We start from the raw sequence: 25,015 nt of genomic DNA, 5'->3' as shown, positions 1-25,015 counted from the left end.
CTCTTTCTGTAGGGGTCCCTCAAGGTTCTGTCCTTGGGCCCCTTCTCTTCTCCATCTACACCTCCTCTCTTGCTCACTTGATAAACTCCCATGGCTTTAAGTACCATCGCTATGCTGATGACACACAAATCTATCTTTCTACTCCTCACCTCACCCCTTCAGTCTCCTCTCACATTACTAACCTACTAAGTGACATATCGGCATGGATGTCACTCCACTTCCTCAAACTCAATCTTTCCAAAACTGAGCTCATACTATTCCCCCCAGCTTGTGCCCCCTCCCCTGACTTCTGCATCAAGATGAATAACACAATCATTAGTCCCTCCCCTCATGCCAGGGTACTAGGTGTAATCCTAGACTCCCATCTGTCCTTTCAGCCCCAAATCCAATCACTGTCCAAATCTTGTAGACTTCACCTCCGCAACATCTCCAAGATATGCCCGTTCCTAACCTCGGAAACCACTAAGCAACTTATTCACTTCCTGGTTATCTCTCGCCTTGACTATTGTAATTCCCTCCTCATTGGTTGACCTCATCGCAGGCTATCCCCTCTTCAGTCTATCATGAATGATGCTGCCAGACTCATCCACCTTACTAACCATTCCATATCTGTTATCACTCTCTACCAATCCCTCCACTGACCTCCACTCAGTGTCCTCCATCCCTCTCTGCCAATCCCTCCACTGGCCTCCACTCAGTGTCCTCCACCCCTCTCTGCCAATCCCTCCACTGACCTCCACTCAGTGTCCTCCATCCCTCTCTGCCAATCCCTCCACTGACCTCCACTCAGTCTCCTCCACCCCTCTCTGCCAATCCCTCCACTGGCTTCCCATTGCCCAGCAAATACATTTTAAAACATTAACAATAACATATAAAGCCATTTATAGCTCTGCCTCAAATTACATCACCGATCTTGTCTCCAAATATCACCCAAACCATCCTCTCTGCTCCTCCCACTGCCTCCTGCTCTCTGGCTCCCTTGTCTTCTCCTCCTATGCTCATCTCCAGGACTTCTCCACAGCCACCCCCATAATCTGGAACTCTCTACCCAAATCTATCAGACTACAGCCTGCTCTGCTTACTTTTCGGTGATCTCTGAAAACCTATCTCTTCAGCTAAGCCTATCCTGCCTTCAGCTAATAATGGAATCTTCTATTCCTCCTAAAAGCCCATCCCCCACAGTTACTACCTTTTGTACCACTAGCCCCTCCCTCTTAGATTGTAAGTTCCAAGGAGCAGGGCCCTTCTAACCCTCTTGTATTGTATTACATTGTAAAGTGCTGAGCAAACTCTTGGTGTTATATAAATTCTGTATAATAATAATAATTGGCTGTACGCCCTGTACTTGTGTAAATGCTGATGATTCATTGCCTCAGTAACCATCCAGTATCCATGCAAGCGAGTAAGGAATGTTTTTCTAAAGTAGGAATGTTTGTCTTGTTCTCATAAGTACTTTTATGAAAGGCTCATCTGTGGCTTCCCAGCCATAGGATATTGCAGTTTTTTATGCTAGGCATTTACAATGCCTATATAGGTCCATGTACCCTTAGAAGCCAGTATATGACTTAACACTTAGTTAACCTTCACACTAACCCCATCTTAACATTCTCCTCTAATCACCTTTATGAATATATTTTTGTCAATTTATTGCCTCTTTTTGATGTTTCTTGTAGTTAATGCCAAAGGTTGTTGCCCATGTCCCAAAAGTGTGATCAAGGCCAAAACTGGTGAAAAAGTTATTCTTCCGTGTATAATTAACCTAAGTAATTGGAAACCTAATGAAGCCTCAATATGTTGGGAGAAGAGGATTGGCCCTGGCAATAATCTTAAAGTTCATTCCCAGAGAGGTGGTTACACGGAATTTAGCCAAGATAGAACATCCCTGCCATTCTGGAACGAAGGGAGAGGTGACCTAGAACTTAGAGACGTTGTGCCATCAGACAGTGGAGTCTACGCCTTCTGGATCACTCCTGATGAAGAGAGGAAATCCATGTGTTGTGATGTGACCCTCACTGTGGACCCAGCAGAAGAAACTGTGGACCCAGGAGAAAAAAAATGTTGTCAAGGTGAGCAAGAAGGCAGCACATTGTGTGGTCAACAGTGATATACTGTATTTATGGAAATATATTTTCATGTGAAGAAAGACATCATTATTCATATTATTTCTACCCTTTTTATAGTTTACTTTGGATTTTGGTGAAGTTTATATTGTAAAAGTTATCTTTTCTGTTTAATATTTGATTATGTATGCTAATCAGCCACATACACTGCTTTTGTCCTTTACATGGACTTTATTAGTACTTATGAAAAAAGTCTAATCTGCCCTACCTTCAACGCTTATATGAATGCCTTCTATTGAAACTTTCTTTGCTGATGCAGGGTAAAAGAAAGTTTACTCCCCCCCATTCTCAGCAGCAAATATCAATGTTTCCTCTGATCCTGTGCCATTCTGAAAGGCCACCAAAGTAAAGTAAGATAGCTGGCACTTTTTGTTATGGGTGAGGATTGCTTCACAACCCTATGTGAAAGGTGTCCATAGCCCTGTGAGGTCCTGTTGGAACTTGCACAGTGCTTGATTGGTGCTGGTTGAACTGAGTAGATGTCTTACTTTGCACGACAAAGGCAAAAGGAAGGTTCACTTGCCAACCACGCTATTGCCGAATGACAGCTACAGCACAGTTGTCCAGTTCTGGGATGGCGTCATATGATGTCCTCCCAGAACGTGGGAAGGAAGCTGGATTATGGACCCTGCTTTGGTCTTGATGATATCAGGACCTTAAACCACTAAAATGTGGAAGAGGGGACTGGTCCAGTGGAGGATCCGGTAAGTAAATCTTGTTTTCTATGCCCCCTAGACATAAATGAATAGCTAGCCCATGCAGTGCAGGATGGTGTCATATGATGTCCTCCCAGAACGTGGGAAGGAAACTGGATTATGGACCCTGCTTTGGTCTTGATGATTTCAGGACCTTAAACCACTAAAATGTGGAAGAGGGGACTGGTCCAGTGGAGGATCCGGTAAGTAAATCTTGTTTTCTATGCCCCCTAGACATAAATGAATAGCTAGCCCATGCAGTGCAGGATGGCATCATATGATGTCCTCCCAGAACGTGGGAAGGAAGCTGGATTATGGACCCTGCTTTGGTCTTGATGATATCCGGACCTTAAACCACTAAAATATGGAAGAGAAGATGCTGCAGAGACTGGTCCAGTTTTACTGTTGTTTTTTAAGTGAGTGAGTGCACTGGGCACCCTGGCTGCCATTGCGCTACATGCTGGGTGTTCTTTGCACTCCTGTACCTTTAAGAGGGGTGGGCTCCCTTCATGTGCACCCGCCCTTGGTCTATCCTTTAAATGCATGTGTCTCTACTATGGGGGCTCTCAAATTTATAGAGTTAGGACCACAGAATACCAGGGTGCCGTGATGTGGCTTACGTATGTATTTGCAAATGTGTGCTAACTAAACCCCTGTTTTTAACGCATACTGTTAGGTCAATTTGGTTGTTGGCAAGCTGGCTGGCGAGTTGATTTTTGAACCATTTTTCCTTTATTACTGACATGCGTTGCCCGGTTTACGTAGTCCTTGCTTCATAAGCCAGTAATAGACCAGGGCAGGTGCCATGTTCTATTTTACTGGTCCAGTGGAGGATCCAGTAAGTAAATCTTGTTTTCTATGCCCCCTAGGCATAAATGAATAGCTAGCCCATGCAGTACAGGAATAATTGTTTCTAGAATTGTGCTTTGAGGCAGGAGGTAAGTATGTTTTCTCTTTCTTACCAAATAAAAAAAACACCACTTTTCTTGGCTTTGTAAGGAGGATTTTGTCTTATTTTGTTTTATATTTTTTTTTTAGGTTGCTATGGAGCACAAAAGTAGAAACTAACAGTCTTAGCTGTAACTGATGCAGAGTCCATGCTGAAAACCTGGATGAGATCTGGATACATAGGAAAACATTCTTGGCAGCTCTAAAGGACCACCATCTAAACCATTATAGGCACAACATTTTTATTTTTTTCCATTTATTTTTGTTATTGATGTTTCTATGTTTGTAGAAGATATAAACTGGTGAATTAAAGTATATTTCTACTTTATTTTTTTTACTTTTACTTTTTTTTTTATATATACTGTACAGTAGGATGAAATGGTTATAACCTCAATCAGGGTTCTATTATTGTCTATAGGAGATTCACCTAATTTATTTATCCTGGTGACCAATGTCACTGGATCAGAAATGAATGATGGAAATTTTATAGTTGTCACTGCTATAGGAGGATACGTTTTCCAAATGGGGACATTTGTTTTGGTGACAGCAGTGGAGATATTCCCAACTTTAGAAAGAGATCCTTCACGTTTCATTGTGTTGTAAGGGCAGGAATTAAGGGAGAGACAGCAAACATAAAAACTGACATGGGTTCTATGCATTTAACCACTTGCCGCCCAGCCACTGTAGAAATACGGCGGCAGGGCGGCACTGGCAGGCAAAACCACGTTTTAAAACGTGTGTTTTGTAAACAAATAGGGGCATGCGCGAGGCGTGCTGCCGCCCTATCTGTCCTGCTGATCACCGCCGCGGATGTCAGTAGCCGGGTCACAGCCGGTCCTTAGCGGCTGTTTCCCGCCGATCGGCGGTAAACAGTGACAGAGAGCACAGCTGCAGTAGCTGTGCTTTCTGTCACTTCCTTGTCAGCTTGAGGATGAGCTGATCGAGGCAGAAGAGTTTCTCTCTCTCGATCAGCCTTGTCCCATCCAGCACACACCCCGCCCCCTAGTAAAACACTCCCCTCACTCCTATAACCCTTCCCTGCAAAATAAAGTTAACCCCTTCCTCCCCATTGCCATTAGTACAGTGTCAGTGTTTTTCTTTTTGCACTGATCACTGTATTAGTGTTTTTGGGGATGTCAGTGACCCCAAGTCAGTACCCCCCAATGTCAGAATGTCCGCCGCAGTCCGGCAGTCCCGCCATAAGTCGCTGGTTGCTGCCATAAGTCACTGATCGCCGCCATAAGTCGCTGATTGCCGCCATTATTAGTATAAAAAAAACCCTAAAAATCCCAGTATCTTTCCCGCCATTTGTAAACGCTATAACTTTCACGTAAACCAATTAATTTTTTTTAGCAAAGACATGTCGCAGAATGCATTTTGGCAGAAATTTATGACTAAATTTGATTTTTGCATTTTTTTTAATTGGACATGTTTTATAGCAAAAAGTCCAAAATATTGTTTTTTTTCCTCAAAATTGTCAGCCTTTTTTTTTATAGCGCAAAAAATAAAAACCGCACAGGCAATCAAATACCACCAAAAGAAAGCTCAATTTGTAGGGAAAAAAAGGATGTAAATTTCATTTATGTACCGTATTGCATGACTGCGCAATTGTCCGTTAAACTAGCGCAGCGCAGTATAGTAGAAAAATGGCGTAAATTGCAGTATTTATACCATAGTTTGTAGACGCTATAACTTCCACACAAAGCAATCAATATACACTTATTGGGATTTTTTTTACCAAAAACATGGAGCAGAATACATTTTGGCCTAAATTTATAACCAACTTTGAGTTTACTATATATTTTTTATAGCTGAAAGTAAAAAATATTGTTTTTCTTCAAAATGTTTGGCCTTTTTTTGTTTATAGCGTGAAAAATAAAAAGCGCACAGATGATCAAATACCACCGAAAGAAAGCTCTATTTGTGTGAAAAAAAGGACGTAAATTTCATTTGGGTGCAGCATTGCATGACCGCGCAATTATCAGTTGAATTAGTACAGCGCCGAGTAGCAAAAAGAGGCCTGGTCATTAAGGGGGGTAAATCCTCTGGAGCTCAAGTGGTTAATACTCTACTCAAAATTTAAAAAAGGTGTTCTGGACACCTTTGTTCTTTGCATGCTTATCTATATTCCATATACTCATAGATAAGAGATGATGTGGTGTGTGGTGGTGGTGATGGGAGAGGGGGGGTGATGACCATTTGGAAAGAATTTTCACAGGCAATGGCTTTAGTTTTCTGTAAAAGTTAGGCTTGCCCTGCCCTTCCTACTTTCCAAATCTCTACACCAGTGTTTCTCAACCTTTTTTCAGCCAAGGCACACTTTAAAATTATGGACAGTCCTGGGGCACCCTTTAAAATGATAGGCAGTCTTGAGGCACCCCATTCTAAAATGTGGAAAACTAATCTAATAGTTTTATATAAAGCAGCAACATCCACACATGTAGGACACCCAACATTAGAGGTGATTTATTCTTTCAAAGCAAATACACTTTTGTACACTGGGACTGACTAGTATTCCAATGTTTCTATTTTCCCTCAGGCTTTCTCCATCACTGAGCTAATGTGACCCCAGCACTGATGGAGAGGGGCAGGGGATGGGTCAAACTAGGATGCTGTGCAGGCAGCTGACATCCTCCTTATCAACTGATGATATCATTGGTTGTCAGGATGCCGGCAGCTAGAAGGTCGTAATGGTTCACAATGAAAACCTGTGACTTTGTGTAATTAAAAGGCAGGATTGTTCCACCCGCTGGCTTGTATTTCGGGTTTTGGGCAATTTTTAGGCACCCCTGAAGAAACTTCAAGGCACCCCAGAGTGCCTGGGCACCCTGCTTGAGAAAGATTGCTCTAGATAAGGACATTGCCAAGGGCATATGTGTAAACTTTCCATATACAAGGTAACTTTCAGGCAATTTAAATTTATAATTCACCAGAAATCAAACACATGACCGATAGTAATTGCTTGAAACCAATCAACCTACCACCAATGAGTTCGATCAACCACCTGAATTGGATTGGTCTAACCGGGCTACAAACTGACAAGTTACTTAAAAAAATTGTTCAAATTCAGAAAAAATACATCTACAGTGATTGTATTATTTCTTTCAGTGGGTTGAATTGAGAAAACTTCAATCCCATGTTATTGTGGCTGTTCCAGTAATAGAATTTTAGTCACATTTTAACTGATAATATAACATCTGTTTCTGCGGAATATTAGGGACAGCAGCACAAATGAAGAACTTGACTGTCAAAATTAAAGCAGGTCCCGTCTTTCCTACTGAATAGCAATACGCATTTTACATAACACGAGTAGGATATTATATTGTGAAGATATCCCAACCCATTCTATTGCTTAACCCTTTGAGGACCAAGGGACGTATTTGTCCCATGTTTTTAATTGCGTGTATCATCTGATTAAGAACTTAAAACTCTTTTTTTTTTTTTTTGGTTTGAGTCAAAATATTAGTTCTTATCAACAAACAACAAATGAATCTTTAGCTTTTTGCCAATTATTTCATGAAATGGCTTAGTTACAGCAACTGAAGCGTACGAACTTTAAAAACAAAAAAATTGATTCTTTTGGCGTTCCAAAATCTTACGGTGCTCAAAGGGTTAAAGGATAAGTTCACCTTTTGACAAAAAATAAATAAATGTAAATTTTTTTGCAGGTACAAAAATAATGTGCTTTTATTATTTTGTGTTGCAGGAGCCTGTAAAGCATTGCACCAGCAATCAGCAGATTACTGGTGCCATGCAGGTCTCCTGCAGACCTGTCAGTATATCTTTTTGCCTATGCGGTATGTATGAGCAAGCAGATATACTGACAGGAAGATTCAGTGAACCATGGTGCTCCACAGTGCTGTGGTAGTTCATTGAGAACTACAAGCTGACAGCCGCGAAGGAACACTGTGAATGAATGACGCGGCCGCGTAGGAGGAGGAGCCCAGCATGGCTGCACTGATTTAAAAAACTGATTGCTAGTACGGGGAACTTCTCCTTGTACGTCTGTCCCAGGGAAGGGGGATAGGGCAGCAACTGCAGCATGGGGAACATGTTACATGTTGCACACTAAAAATGGGTGGAACATGTAACATATTCTCAAAGGTGAACTTACCCTTTAAGCTCTGTTAGAAGCAGTGTGTTCCTTGACACCTCCAACTAGGTTCATGGGATGCCCTGACCCTTGATATTGGTCCCTGTAGGTGGGTCACTGATCGCTAGTAACCAATCACTGAACAGCTTCCGCCCCCTCTCTCCATCCAGCACTATGATGCGTCCTGCTCTCCACTCTTCAGATAACATGAAAGTGGTGGAGGCTGGGGGGAGGCAGAGCTGTGGTCATGATCGACCTGTCGGCTCCCCGCAGTCGACTGATCATTTGTGATGGACAGCTTGCCGATCCCCACTCTATTCCCAGGACTTTTTGGTGGCCCAAAGCCAGGTAAATAAATGTTTTAATCACTTGCCAACCGCACTAGAGCTGAATGACGGCTACAGCACGGTTGTCCAGTTCTGGGAGGGCGTCACATGACGTCCTCCCAGAACGTGCCCTCCTGCGAGCCCCCGGGGAACACGCCCAGCAATCTCCGTGATCGCTGTACTACTGACACAGCTGATCATGTGATGTGGTAAAAGGCCAATCACAGCGTCCAATGACACAGCTGATCACCAGTAAATGCAGTTGTCGGTTATCGGCTGCACTTTCCTCACTGTCACAGCGTGAGAAAAGTACTGCCGATAACCGGCAATTGTCAGAGGACAGATCGGCACCGATCATCAGGGCACTGTTCATCAGTGCCCAGCAGTGCCACCCACCAGTGCTACCCACCTGTGCCCAGCAGTGCCTCCCACAAGTGCCCAGCAGTCCCACCCACCTGTGCCCAGCAGTGCTACTCACCAGTGCCACCCAGCAGTACCACCCATCAATGCCCAGCAGTGCCACCCACCAGTGCTGCCCAGCAGTGCCACCCACCAGTGCCGCCCACCAGTGCCAAGCAGTGCCACCCACCAGTGCCACCAGTCAGTGCCCAGCAGTGCCACCAGTCAGTGACATCAGTCGGTGCCGCCCATCAGTGTCACTTATAAGTGCCCATCAGTGCCGCCTATCAGTGCTCATCATTGTTGCATATCAGTGCCTCCTATCAGTGCTGCCTATCTATGCCACCTCATCAGTGCCGCCTATCAGTGCCCATCAATGTCACCTATCAGTGCCCATCAGTGCTGCCTATCAGTGCCCATCAGTGCTGCCTATCAGTGCAGACTCATCAATGCACATCAGTGAAGGAGAAAAATTACCTGTTTGCTAAATTTATAATAGAAACAAAAAAATGTTTGCTGTTTTTGTTTATAGCTCAAAAAAATGAAACACCCAGTGGCGAGTACATACCACCAAAAGAAAGCACTATGTGTGTGAAAAAAAATTATAAAAATTTCATATGGGTACAGTGTTGCATGACCGCGCAATTGTCATTCAAAGTGCAGCAGCGCTGAAAGTTGAAAATTGGCCTGGGCAGGAAGGGGGTATAAGTGCCCGGTAGGTAGGGGCTAAAGCCCCCTTAACACTTGTGAATGGGACTGATTGTGATTACCTGTGGGAGACTCTTTAGGGCAGCGGTTCTCAACCTGGGGGTCGCGACCCCTTTGGGGGTCGAACGACCATTTCCCAGGGGTCGCCTAAGACCATCGGAAAACACATATTTCCGATGGTCTTAGGAACCGAGACACCGCTGCTGTCTCCGGCGATGTGTGGGATGATATGCTGCCCCTGTCACCGCCTCCTCGCCGCTGATTGGCCACCGGAACTGTAGCTCAGGGGAGGCACACAGGCGGCCAATCACCGGCGAGAAGGTGGAGCTTGGAGAGGAGGAGCCGAGCGGCAGCGCGTGGAGATCGAAGAAGATCGAGGGAGCTGCAGGAACGAGTGAAGAGAGAGGCCAGAGAAGGAAGACAGCTGACAGGTAAGTGCAAATTTTGCTGCTGCAGCCAAGTATGCAGGCTGTAGATGGGAGAGGGAGAGAGCGAGCCCAGGCTGGAGCAGGAGTCAGCAAGGTAAGTATCATTGGTGTCAGTGGAAGGGATAGTGCCCCATCATTTGTGTCACTAATACCAACGATGGGGCACTATTCCTCCCCCCACTGACACCAACGATGGGGCACTATTCCTCCCCCCACTGACACCAACGATGGGGCACTATTCCTCCCCCCACTGACACCAACGATGGGGCACTATTCCTCCCCTCACTGACACCAACGATGGGGCACTATTCCTCCCCTCACTGACACCAACGATGGGGCACTATTCCTCCCCCCACTGACACCAACGATGGGGCACTATTCCTCCCCTCACTGACACCAACGATGGGGCACTATTCCTCCCCCCACTGACACCAACGATGAGACAGTATTCCTCCCCTCACTGACACCAACGATGGGGCACTATTCCTCCTCCCACTGACACCAACGATGGGGCACTATTCCTCCCCCCACTGACACCAACGATGGGGCACTATTCCTCCCCCCACTGACACCAACGATGGGGCACTATTCCTCCCCCCACTGACACCAACGATGAGGCACTATTCCTCCCCCCACTGACACCAACGATGGGGCACTATTCCTCCCCCCACTGACACCAACGATGGGGCACTATTCCTCCCCCCACTGACACCAACGATGGGGCACTATTCCTCCCCCCACTGACACCAACGATGGGGCACTATTCCTCCCCCCACTGACACCAACGATGGGGCACTATTCCTCCCCCCACTGACACCTACGATGGGGCACTATTCCTCCCCCCACTGACACCAACGATGGGGCACTATTCCTCCCACTAACTCCAATGATGGGGCACTATTCCTCCCACTGATACCAATGATGGGGCACTATTCCTCCCACTGACACCAATGATGGGGCACTATTCCTCCCACTGACACCAATGATGGGGCACTATTCCTCCCACTCATACCAATGATGGGGCACTATTCCTCCCACTCATACCAATGATGGGGCACTATTCCTTCCACTGACACCAATAATGGGGCACTATTCCTCCCACTCATACCAATGATGGGGCACTATTCCTTCCACTGACACCAATGATGGGGCACTATTCCTCCCACTGATACTAATGATGGGGCACTATTCCTCCCACTGACACCAATGATGGGGCACTATTCCTCCCACTGACACCAATGATGGGGCACTATTCCTCCCACTCATACCAATGATGGGGCACTATTCCTCCCACTGATACCAATGATGGGGCACTATTCCTCCCACTCATACCAATGATGGGGCACTATTCCTTCCACTGACACCAATGATGGGGCACTATTCCTCCCACTGATACTAATGATGGGGCACTATTCCTCCCACTGACACCAATGATGGGGCACTATTCCTCCCACTGATACCAATGATGGGGTACTATTCCTCCCACTCATACCAATGATGGGGCACTATTCCTCCCACTGATACCAATGATGGGGCACTATTCCTCCCACTGATACCAATGATGGGGCACTACTCCTCCCACTGACACCAATGATGGGACACTATTCCTCCCACTGACGCCAATGATGGGGCACTATTCCTCCCACTGACGCCAATGATGAGGCACTATTCCTCCCACTGACGCCAATGATTGGGCACTATTCCTCCCACTGACACCAATGATGGGGCACTATTCCTCCCACTGACACCAATGATTGGGCACTATTCCTCCCACTGACACCAATGATGGGGCACTATTCCTTCCACTGATACCAATGATAGGGCACTATTCCTCCCACTGACACCAATGATGGGGCACTATTCCTCCCACTGACACCAATGATGGGGCACTATTCCTCCCACTGACACCAATGATGGGACACTATTCCTCCCACTGACATCAGTGATGGGGCGCTAGTCCTCCCACTGCAAAATTACAGTTATGAAGTAGCAACGAAAAAAATTTTATGGTTGGGGGTCACCACAACATGAGGAACTGTATTAAGGGGTCGCGGCATTAGAAAGGTTGAGAACCACTGCTTTAGGGTCTTCCAGTAACAGCTGTGGGGGGAAGACATTGAAAACAACTGCATTTCCGAACACAGATATTCTTCGGAGTGCTGAGTCTTCCAGAGGTAATCAGGGCCGGCCATTGACGTCATCACGGAAGACCGGGTGAAGATGGAAGCCCTGTCAGCACACAGCTGGAGGGCTTCATTCTAAGGTAAGTCTTTCATAATGCTACGCACAGCATACTAGCACATTTTCAGCTGATCGGATTGGATGGTGGGTGTGAAAGGACGCATGTACATTTGCACCCACTGTTCCATAGAGGACAATGGAGGGTCTGATTACTATTTTGTGGGGGGGGGACATTTTTGTGAAATTATTTTTTGGCATTTAACTCGCTTTAATTGGAAACAAGCCTAGTTTACTTTGATGAATCATTCCAGCACAAGAACAAAACCACACCTTCCCGACTAGGATGGGATTCGAACCCACGCGTGCAGAGCACAATGGATTAGCAGTCCATCGCCTTAACCACTCGGCCACCTCGTCTTGCTAGGTGCGTGGGCCTGTCAACAAATAAGTAAAAGTAACTTTTATTGAACCGCCTCGCGCCCGCCATATAGTAATATGATGGACGCAAGGCGGTTTTCTCGTTCTGGGAGGACGTCATATGACATCCTCCCATTCTCAACGCGCATGCGCAGCTCCCGGAGCATGCAGCGCAGCGATCGGCGGTGCGCTGTGTCCCTCGGACACAGCAGATCACCGATCCACGGAAAGAGCCAAAGATGTCATCTCAGTGTAAACAGGGAAATGCCGGTTATCGGCAGTTCTCTCCCCACGAGCTGTCACGCTGACAGAGGAGAGGAGAGCCGGTAATCTGCATTCCTCAGAGGGGACATCTACACAGATCATCAGGGCACTGATGATCAGTGTGCCCTGATGATCTGTGTAGCCCCAGCAGTGCCACCTGTCAGTGTCCATCAGTGCCAGCTCTCAGTGCTTATCCATGCCACCTGCCAGTGCCCATCAGTGCCACATCAGTGCCACATTTCAGTGCCTATCTGAGCTGCCTTTCAGTGTCACCAATCAGTGCCACCTATCAATGCCAGTCAGTGTCACCTATCAGTGCTGCCAATCAGTGCCACCTATCATTGCCAGTCAGTGCCACCTGTCAGTGCCAGTCAGTGCTGCCTATCAGTGCCAGTCAGTGCCACCTATCAGTGCCAGTCAGTGCCGCCTATCAGTGTGCTTCAGTGCCGCCTATCAGTGTGCATCAGTGCCGCCTAACAGTGCCAGTCAGTGCCGCTTATCAGTGCCAGTCAGTGCCACCTATCAGTGCCATATATGAGTGCTGCCTTTCAGTGCCCATCAGTGATTCCTGTCAATACCCATCAGTGCCACCTACCAGTGCCTCCTCATCAGTGCCCATCAGTGCCACCTATCAGTGCAGCCTATCAGTGCCCATCACTGCAGCCTCATTAGCGCACATCAGTGAAAGAGAAAAGTCATTTATTCACAAAATTTTATAACAAAAACTAAGAAAAAACTTTTTTTTTTCAAAATTTTCAGTGGTTTTTGGTTTGTTTAAGAAAAAATAAAAAACCCAGAGGTGATTAAATACCACCAAAATAAAGCTCTATCAGTCACAAAAAAAGGATAAAAATTTCATATGGGTACAGTGTTGCATGACCGCGCAATTGTCATTCAAAGTGTGACAGGGCTGAAAGCTGGAAATTGGCCTGGGCAGGAAGGGGTAGAAGTGCCCTGTAGGTGAGGGGTTAAAGCCATCACAGGTTTTGGTCAGAAAAGAAGTAACATGTGTCCTTGTCAGGCCAATATTGTGACATAAGGGGCATCCATTGAAGTGTGGGCTTCCCTCATGGGAAGGGGCTGCTGCCATTTTGCATTTCATAACGTAGTATGTACTCCTGACCAACACACGCCAATCAAATATTAATTATGTGAAGCCGGTAACAACCTAAACCCAGCCAAGTCAGTCAGATCGGATTTCTTATTACTCATCACAGATAATTAAAATTTCTGCACATGCAGTTATACTGCCTCCCTTTCTGAGGCGCTGCTTCCAGCCTGTGGAACGCTCCTCAATGAGGGGGAGTGTCCCTCTTGGCTCTATTTATACCGTGCGATGCATCACACAGGCCACGCCCCTGACAAAGTCTTTTGATGATGAAACGCGTAGGGTGGAGCCACACTGTGACGTCATCGCGCTTTGGAGGGACACCGACCATCTTGTCGGTTATAAACTTATCACAGTGTCATTGACATGCTGATTCCTTTGCTTGCTATGTAAGTGCAATTCAATAAATCGGTTTTAACTTTCAATTACTACACTATGAGTGGGAATTCTTCTTTTCATGTGATGCTTTGGTGGTCTGATGGGGAGTTTGCCATCTGAAGCTCTTTTTTGGAGGAATATCGTGGATGACCCTGTGAGCATTTTCCTATGCAAGAACCGGCTGCTGGATTTATGATACTGTTTATGTTGACCGACTTGTGCGGTCAACACTGTGGTAAGAGGCCAATCTATTTGGGTGTATGGTGGTGGTCCCTCTTTCGGACTGGAACCCCTTTCCTTTGCACGGCTCTTCATCTCTCTATATGGGAAATCTATAAGGACTGTGTTGTCATCTACATTATTGTGTATGGGACTTTATGTTCTAATTAGAGCTGCATTTTTTCACTATATAGCCAAACTGCCTTGCCTTAACCTCTTCACGCCGGCCGCACGCCTGTGCTGCCTCTGGGTGTCTGGGCCTTGATGCCGAGCGGCCATACATTTACGTGCAATTAACAAAAACGTGCTGAGAGTGCGTGCCCTGCACGCTCCCAGCACTCATGTTCTGTACTCATGGAAAGGTCCCGATCTCCTCTTTCGATCGGTACCTTTCCCAATCATGTGACCGCCGTGACGGCGAATCACGGCGGTCACATGACCTTAAAACCCCGCCCCGCCCCCCGGCTTCTGGAACCCTTAAAGGGCCGGGAGGTGCCGGCGCCAAGGGGTTACAGGAAACATGTGAAGCTAAAGCTGACAAATAGCTGCCATTGTGGACTTGAAGTTGCACTTCCACACCAATCTCTCTAACCCACCCTCTCACCTCTTCCGAGCTAATCTGGACTTGCACCTCCCATCCCAGCTTCTTGCCTACCTTTCATTCTCATGTCTTCTTTTTGGGCAAAAACCTTTTTGGCACCTGCCACTCCTATGCAATGTGGCCATATAATGTATATTATATAGGGCGCGCTTGTTGGAGCCCAACCTCTGTAGCTGTAAGATAAAGGTGCCAGATGGATATCAGGGATGGATGGATGGGAGCAGTAACATGGAGGCAGCTCTTCTTAGAGTGGAAGCAAGGCTCTAATGCAGTAACAAGAAAAAGAGAGGAAGGCGCCTCTAAGTGCAGTATTGACAATTTATTTAGTAAACAATGGATACATTGCACTTACAAGATAAACGGTTAAAAAAACTCATTGTGTGGTAATTAGATCCAGGTGGGACATCCAGCCGTCCAGCAGCAAACTATGTCTATAGGATCTGAAGAAGGAGCCTATTGAGCATGCTCTGAAATGCATTACCGCCCCCTTCACCTGGTACATCTGACTCTGCTCTCCAAGCAGGGGCAGACTGACAACTCATGGGGCCCCCGGGCAATAGGGGATCATGGGGCCCCTGTGTCCTTGCCCAAAATCAAAAAAGCCTATGAAAAAGGTACCAGGGGCATCTCATGGGGCCCCCTACTGACCCCGGGCCCTCGGGCAGTGCCCCAGTTTCCAAATGGTCAGTCCGCCCCTGTCTCCAAGCTTCATTTTTGATGCACAGGCACATCCTGGACTCTACTTCCTGATCCTCTAGACATAATGTGGCCATATAGGCTCCTATAGGGCTGTCCAGGGGGTGGAGTCACTTCCTAGAATGGCAACATACGAGCCAATAGAAGATGTATTTGGCACAGGTAACATTCATGCAATTTGTTTCAGCATATTTTTCTTTTATTGTAAGGCTTTTAATTCTCAATGTGACCCAACTGGACAGATTTACTCTTGCTTCTTGTCCCTGGGACACCCGTACAAAGAATAGGGGAAGGGTGCAGTTGGCATTGGGTCCGGAAGACGCAGAGAGAAACCAGAAGCTCTAAACCTTGATACTTCTAAAAATGGGCTTTTGGTTTTGCTTTCCCATTGGAGAGATGTATCATTTTTCTTTTATTGTAAGGCTTTTAATTCTCAATGTGACCCAACTGGACAGATTTTCTCTTGCTTCTTGTCCCTGGGACACCCGTACAAAGTAGGGAAAGGGTGCAGTTGGCATTGGGACCGGAGGACAAAGAGAGAAACCAGAAGGTCTAAACCTTGATACTTCTAAAAATGGGCTTTTGGTTTTGCTTTCCCATTGGAGAGATGTATCATTTTTCTTTTATTGTAAGGCTTTTAATTCTCAATGTGACCCAACTGGACAGATTTTCTCTTGCTTCTTGTCCCTGTGATACCCCTACAAAGAATAGGGGAAGGGTACAGTTGGCATTGGGACCGGAGGACAAAGTGAGAAACCAGAAGGTCTAAACCTTGATACTTCTAAAAATGTGCTTTTGGTTTTGCTTTCCCATTGGAGAGATGTATCATGACTTCCTGTCCCGACAGGAACAGATGGAAGATCTTCCCAACGGGGAAGCACAGTGGCTAAATGGAATTATAATTAATGTGTGTCGCGCTCCACTGAATAAATTCTATACATGAACTATAATATATATAGTGCAATATGTGCTCAATTTAACCATATAATATATGATGCAAAGACAACAAATATATGATGGAAAAAACAAATATATAAATACTATATCAGAGAGTGAATATATATATATCTATATAGATAAAAATCTATAATTTAAAAATTTAAAAATATATAAAAATAATATAAAAAAAGTGTCCAAAAAATAAAATAAAATCCAATACTGTGTCCACTCCGTGATTATATTCTGAATAACTGGATATCATTTTCTTAGGCGCTCACCTTCATTTTAGCCTACCTAAAATTAGGCTAAAACAGCTTTTGGTCCTCAGATGGACAGATGAGGTGATTCCAGTAGTAATATACTTCCAGGAATGATGGGTTGCAAGATGTAATAATTCAGTTTTCCCAACGGGGGTCTCTCGGGCTTGCTGATCCCTGTATTTGATCAGGATGGATGGATTTCTTCCTCTGTCCTTAAGGGGTCTTATATTTCCTCTCCCTCCTCTCTTTATTTCTCCATAATTTGGGTGTAATAAAAGAAAGTAGAATATAGTGCCTTATCCTTTTAAAACACTTTACTGGTAAATACAATAATATTCCACTCACATTTTAATTGATATAAAAACGCTTTCTAATTAATCCTCTGTGTGTGCTCTGCACATTTCCTGTACTCGCCGTTTTACTCCTGAATGCGTTGTGACATCAGAACCCCTCCCCTACGCGTTACGCCACAGGGTCACGTGGCTTCATCAGGGGGATTCCCTAACTATGTAACTATGATTACATTCTTTGCTGATAAGGATCCGCACAACATCCTTCTTGGTCCTTCCCTCACCATTCTCCTTTAGCACTGGGGTCACATTAGCCGAGTGAGGGAGAGGAACTGAGGGAGAAGAGTAATGCTGGAGTATCAGTTCACAAGGGTGTATTTCCTTTAGAAGAATAATCCACTAATGTGGGGTGTCCTATGTGTGTGGATGTTGCTGCTGTAGCGCTGACCCCCGAAGGAGCCGCTCGAATTAACGGGCACTTCTGTCCTTACTTCAGTGATGAACCATATATATATTGGATCCACAGCACACCAGTACACCGTGTGGGAAGTTTTATAACAGGTTTAATAAGACAGGTAAAACTCTGCAAATAGACTGCAAATTAACTTGGAAATAGCAGTTAAATGCACTGAATGAACAAACCTTCTAAAATTGGCACAAAAACATCAATAATCACAATATTCATGTATATACGTATATACCGGTATAGCTATAGATCAGAATTAACCCCTTGCAACTACAGCAGCAATATGTCCCCAGCTAAACTGACATCTCTTTAGGTTCAATCCCAAATTCACTTGTATACTGTGGGGTTGTAACACTGTGTGAGTCTATGTGTTGCACAGACCTGTGTTAGTGAATTGGTGGAGCGCTCTTAAGGACTGACATGTCACAGGTTAGTAGTTGCTCACCACATCCACGAAGAACAGTCTCCAGGGGTTAACCCCTTGAAGGGATGATGCTCTGTCTCTCTGATAATTATTTTTCCTGTTGTCAATTGTCGGTGCTGCACAATCTCTGAGGTGCCTCACCTGGGATGGTCACACACCTCCTCTGCGATTTCCAACACTCTGACCTCTCTCTGGTGGGAGATGTTGTTGCTGTCGGTAACTGCTATCGCGGGTGACTGGTAACAATGATCACAGTTGCTGCTGACTTCAGCTGCTGTAGATACCCGTTGTCCTTTGCAACCTCTGCTGTTCTGGAAACAGTGTCAGTGTACTTCAACAGTAGGGGCTGCAGACCAGCTCCCACATGTCCTCTGCAAATACACACGTGGCTCCCCCACCCCCTTCCTCCTTGCAAAGCATCCTGGTCCCTGTAGTCCTGTGCAGTATAAAGTTACATTGTCTGTGATGAAACTGCAACTCCCACAAACACTCAAGTACTGCTGAGGGCGGAGCCGATCAAATCCTTTCTGGCAACATGCTGTCTTAAAAAGGAAACAGTTCTTTAACCACTTCCAGTCCAGACATTTTCCCCCCTTCCAGTCCAGGCCAATTTTCAGCTTTCAGTGTTATCACACTTTGAATGACAATTGCGCGGTCATGCAACATTGTACCCATATGAATTTTTTAGCATTTTTTTGAGACAGATAAACCTTTATTTTGGTGGTATTTATTCACCACTGGGATTTTTATTGTTTTTTTCTATGTAAATGAAAATGTCCAAAAATTTTGAAAAAAAGTGTTTTTCTTATAAAATTTTGCAAATAAATAATATTTCATCATAAATCTTGGCCAAAATGTATTCCGTTATCTTTTTAGTAAAAAAAAATAACCCAAATTAGTTTATAACTAAAAATTACAAATTTTAAACATTTATTTTACATTTTTCTTTTATTTTTTTATATTATTATTTATGTTTTTTTTTGTTTTTTTTACATACTGTCACCCTAGCAGTACAGTGTCACCATGGTGATGGTGCGGGGGGGGTGATTTTTTTTTTTTTATACTGATTGCTTTTACTCCCATAAAGGCTGTAAAAGCAATCATTTCTCCTTCTCTCTGGCTGCATTCTTGCAGCCATTGAGAAATACTGTGTGAGCTGTGATTGGTCACAGCTTGTCACATGGTACAAGGCTGTTGTGAATAGCCCTGTACCATGTGATCTCTGTGATCATTCACAGATTTCACACGTAGTAAGCAATGATGTCAGGAAGTGACATCATTGCTTACTACTCTGCATGTGATCACTGATTGGCCAATCAGTGATCACATGATTGGGACCTCACACAGAGGTCCCGTAAAACGATCGGTGTTCCACTGTGTCTGGAGGACACAGCGGGCACTGGATCGCGGTGCTGCATGCTCCCAGGGAGCGCGCGCAAGCAGGGGGCGGGGAGGCCGTTTATAAAGGGCCACCCGCCCCTGCACTGCCACTGTCCGGCCGTTTATATACATGGGCAGGATGGGAGGTGGTTAATAGGGAAACAGCAATGGCCCCGTTACACTGCGTTATGTCAAACTATTAATTTAATTTTTTACATTTTAGAATGGGGTGCCTCGAGATTATGCATCATTTTACAGGGTGTCCAGATTGAAAAAGGCTGAAAAACACTGCACTGTTATATAATTTGGTATCCATTTTTACCAGTACCCAAAAGTTAAAGAGGAGTTCCACCCCCTCCCCCCCCCCAAAAAAAAAAAATTAACAGCAGCTACAAATATTGTAGCTGCTGAGTTTTAATATTAGGGCACTTACCTGTCCATGCATCAAGTGGTGTCCTCACCTGAGCTGATTCTGAGTCGGCTATTGGGTGCTGGCACCGCCATCTTGACTAAGGGAAACTGGCACTGAAGCCTTGCAGCTGCACAGCCGGTTCCCTACTGCGCATGCGTGAAGTGCGCTGCGCTTTGTGAATGGGCCGCAGTCTTCTGCAGGGGGAGGAGGGGGCCGAACTTCTGGGACAGTTCGCAGTGGCAAACTGACCAGGAAGTGGGAGTGGCTACCTGTCAAAACCAGGTACCTGTTCTCCCCTCCCCCCCAAAAGGTGCCAAATTTGGCAGCGGAGGAGGGGAGGAGGAAGACAAGTGGAGTTTCCCTTTTTGTGTGGCGCTCCACTTTAAAAAGAACTATTGGTTTAAAACATGACAATGAATAACGATGAAGAGAAAACTGAGACCTCAAAATACAGATATCCCCACCACCCACCAAAAATGGGGCAGCAATATACCACGGATATACCACGGATGCCAATGGGTTTTTTTTTTTTTACATATTTAATCAAAATTAAAAATGTTTTGAGTTGCCCTAGCTGCTTTAACCCTTTGCCCTCCAGAGGATTTACCCCCCCTTCCTGACCAGTCCATTTTTTGTGTTATGGCGCTGTTACTTTGATTGACAATTGCCTTGTCATGCAACCAAATTAAATTTATGTTCTTTTTTCCCCACAAATAGAGCTTTCTTTCTATGGTATTTGATAACCTCTGCGTATTTTATTTTTTGCACTAAAAACAAAAAAATACAGTAATTTTTTTACAAAAAAAAATATATTTTTGACTTTTTGCTATCAAAGATGTCCAGTGAAAAAAAATTTAAAAAAAATCAAATTTTGTCATAAATTTGGCCCAAAATGTATTCTTCTCCGTTTCTTTGCTAAAATAAAATCCCAAAGCGTGTAAATTAATTGGTTTACGTGAAAGTTATTTTTTTTTTTTTTGATTGAAAAAGATACTTTATTACATAAGTATAAAAAAACACGATACTCATTATCGGGGTACATCTCACCCTATACTGCGACGCAGCGCACCACATTGCAATATAGTTCCAAGCATACGATAAATACATTCAATAAATAAATACATTCACTCAGCGGTATGATGCCTGACGTGATGTGCATGGCGAACGAATACCCAGACCAACACGTCATGCATAACGCCGCTTACCCCGAGACCATAGCATCCTAAAACAAAGAACATTTCCTAACATTACAGAGTCATGCAAAAAAACGGATGTTACACTTTACAATAAGCATCAGGTGTGTGGGGGGGGGGGGAGAAGAAAAAGAAGGGGACACAGGCCCGAAGCTTTATTGAAGGGACAAAGACACGCAAGGGGGAGTAGGGGGAAGGAGAGATCTTCAGACGTCCTCTTCCTCCTTAAAGTCCATCACGGTTTACATGAAAGTTATAGTTAAGTTACAAATGGCGGTATAGATACTGGAATTATTTTTTTTACCAGTAATCATGACTTATTGTGGGACTGCGGCAGGCATTCTGACACTGGGGGGGACTGACTTGGTGTCACTGACATCCCGAGTGACACCAATACAGTGATCAGTGCTAATAAAAAAAGCACTAACAGTGTACTAATGGCACTGGCAGGAAGGGGTTAACATCTGGGGCAATCAAAGAGTTAACTGTGTGCTGCGTGCCATTTCACTATGGGCGCTGTGTGTGTTTCACTGTAAGCACACTGCTTTGTGTTGGTCTGCTATGCAGAGCCATACAAAGCAGTGTGCAGGAGCCGACAGGGGAGAGGTCTGTGCTGTTTATACACAGGTCTCTCCCCCGTTGGAGATACTCGGCGATCACTGGGTGCCAGAGAGAAATCACTGGTTTGACATCTGAGGCCACGAATGGTGTGATTTTGCGCACCCGTGCCACCCTGTAGCAGTATTTCTGCTATAGGGCAGCGCGGAAGCGGTTAAAAACTGTATTTAGTATTTACTCGGGTTTTCTTTGAGTACCGTATTTTTCGCCATATAAGACGCTCCGGAATATAAGACGCACCCAATTTTAAAGGAGGAAAATCTAGAAAAAAAAGATTCTGAACCCAATACTGTAGTAAAATATTTTATATCAACTGTATAAAGTTAACAGCAGTTTAAGAACAATTTTATGCCAACCATGTAACAAATCCAGAAATGAAAGAACTCACGGTTCGGATCGTTCCACGGATCAGGAGTCACGGATCAGATCTTTTTCGGATCGAAAAAACAACAAGACAAACATACCGGTACGTTTTGTCTTTTTGTTTAATACATCATCCCCCATTGCCCCCACTCATCACGTAATGTCCACCATTGCCCCCACTCATCACTGTAAAGTCCACCATTGCCCCCCACTCGTCATCACCATCACTGTTCCAGTGCAACATTGCCCCCACATTAGTAATAATAGCCAGTAACATTGCCCCCACATTAGTAATAATAGCCAGTAACATTGCCCCCACATTAGTAATAATAGCCAGTAACATTGCCCCCAACATAGTAATAATAGCCAGTAACATTGCCCCCACATTAGTAATAATAGCCAGTAACATTGCCCCCAACATAGTAATAATAGCCAGTAACATTGCCCCCACATTAGTAATAATAGCCAGTAACATTTCCCCCAACATAGTAATAATAGCCAGTAACATTGCCCCCACATTAGTAATAATAGCCAGTAACATTGCCCCCAACATAGTAATAATAGCCAGTAACATTGCCCCCACATTAGTAATAATAGCCAGTAACATTGCCCCCAACATAGTAATAATAGCCAGTAACATTGCCCCCACATTAGTAATAATAGCCAGTAACATTGCCCCCAACATAGTAATAATAGCCAGTAACATTGCATTGCCCCGCTCCTCACCTGTTGTAGATCCGCGCTATGGTAGGATCCACGAGCAGAGGGGGTGATGACGTCAGCGCGCACCGCCGGGTGTACTAAGATGGCCGACCGCTCCAGAGATAGGCCAAAGCCACGGCCTTTCCTACGGCCGTGGCCGCGCCTCACGGATTCTCTCTCTATTCGTCGTATAAGACGCGCCAACTTTTCCCCCCCAGTTTTGGGGAAGAAAAAGTGCGTCTTATACGGCGAAAAATACGGTAATATTAAAATTTGTTTGATGATCCGAATCTTTTAAGTATGACAAATATGCAAAAGAATAAAAAATCAGAAAGGGTCAAATACTTTTTTACAGCACTGTATATACTAAAATCACACAGGTATTGGTACACTTCCCCATGCTGACAGCAGGCAGACATTATAATAAGGTGTGTCGCTGCTCTGCCTACCCACATGGAAGAAAAATATATTTGAAATATATTTTAAAAAATATTCTTCCCAAATATATTGACAAATATTTGAAATACTACAATTTTGGCCGTAACCAATATATTTCAATAAATAAATAAATACACACACACATATATATATATATATATATATATATATATATATATATAGTATGCTGAAATGTGTGTTTTTTACAAAATATATGAAAAATATTTTTAAAAATACATTTTCAAATACACTGTATGTCTTTAAAAATACAAATCTACATTTTTGGAATGCATTTATAAATATATGTAAAAATATATGTTAAAATGGCTTTTTTTATATGTTACAAAAATCTGAAGAATATATTTGAAAGAAATATATTTTTCTTAATATTTTTCATATAATATGTAATATATAAAAATGCATTTCAACATGCAATATATATATATACACACACACACACACATATATATATATATTTATATATATATAAAAATATATATATATTGAAATATATTTTGAAATAAATTAAATATGGCCAAAATTGTAGTATTTCAAATATGTGTCAATATATATGGGAAGAATATTTCTAAAATATATTTCAAATATATTTTTCTTCCATGCAGGTATATACAGTACAATACAACACTGATTAAACAAGGCTAACTGGACTCAAACTGGTTCTGCAACATAACAAAAGACACAATAAAAAAGGAGTGTCCTTTAGCCCCTAACGGCTATAAAGTATTGGATACCAGATTGTATAGCCACACACTCACAATGAGTCCTACTCCAAGTCTTGAAAAGGAGAAAGGTAAGTAATTGGGAAGCTTAATTGCAATCGTTTTGGCTCTCCGGTTCTTTGTTATTACTTAGGCTGGCCATACACTATACAATTTTCTGTCCAATAACTGCCTAATTTTCTTTAGATTTACCTTCAACTGTGTAGTGCAAGGGCCCGCCTAATTGGATACAATTGAAAGTGTTGTTTAGGTTTGACCTCCTATTATGTGGTTTTTGGTAAATCTAAAGCAATTTTCTAAAGAAAATTGTATAGTGTATGGCCAGCCTTAAACTGGCCATACATTATACCATTTTCTTATTCAATTTCCTTTAGACTTACCTTCAGCTATGCAGTGCAAAGACCTGCTTGATTGCATACAAATTGAAAGTGTTTAGGTTTGACCTCATATTATAAAATTTTGGTAGATCAAAAGTAAAATTGTAGAAGAAAATTGCACAATGCATGGCCAGCCTTACTCTAAAGCAGGGGTCCTCAAACTACGGCCTGCCAAAGCCATTTATCCGACCCGTAGGGCCAGCCAGAAAAAAAAAAAAAATATCGGAAAAAAACTTATAGACAATCTTTCACTCACTCTGAAAAGAAACTATTATGGTTTTATTTTAAGGGATTTTAAAAGGTATGTATGGTTTTAAATGGATGTTTTATTTTTTTATATTTTTCGGTTTAATCTATGTATACAATCTTTTTTTTTTTGCCAAGCATAAAATGAAATAATTTGAAAAATAGAATTATATATTATACGTATAAACAGAATGTTAATAATACAAATTTAAATAAATGTAATGCTATATCTCTTGATCAATACAATTTAAAATGAGTGCAATCTCAAACTCCAGATCACATTCCATCCCGTCAACCACAAAACAATAACTTATTTATTCTGTGATATAAAAACCAATTTGCAAGCAGCACTCGTCATCACTCTTCCTTCAACTGGATTATTATTAATATTATTATTATACAGGATTTATATATTATCATTATTATACAGGATTTATATATTATTATTATTATACAGGATTTATATATTATTATTATTATTATACAGGATTTATATATTATTATTATACAGGATTTATATATTATTATTATTATACAGGATTTATATATTATTATTATTATAATTATTATCATTATTATACAGGAT

General features: G+C 43.4%; 1 protein-coding gene across 1 annotated transcript in view; it reads left to right on the top strand.

Moving 5' to 3' along the window:
- The window catches only part of LOC149437480 (uncharacterized), a 50,119-nt gene that overhangs the window by 2,619 nt on the left and 22,485 nt on the right, over window positions 1-25,015 (top strand). Inside the window, exon 2 of the mRNA XM_089660899.1 lies at window positions 1,674-2,066. Within this exon, the coding sequence (XP_089517025.1) occupies window positions 1,674-2,066 (393 nt within the window). The remainder of the gene's footprint in view (window positions 1-1,673; window positions 2,067-25,015) is intronic.

This window comes from Staurois parvus, unplaced genomic scaffold, assembly GCF_062004578.1.
Source record: "Staurois parvus isolate SC_StPar_1 unplaced genomic scaffold, SC_StPar_1.0 ptg001287l, whole genome shotgun sequence".
NCBI lineage: Eukaryota > Metazoa > Chordata > Amphibia > Anura > Ranidae > Staurois > Staurois parvus.
The sequence above is the reverse complement of the archived record's forward strand: the minus strand, read 5'-3'. Positions and strand labels throughout refer to the sequence as shown.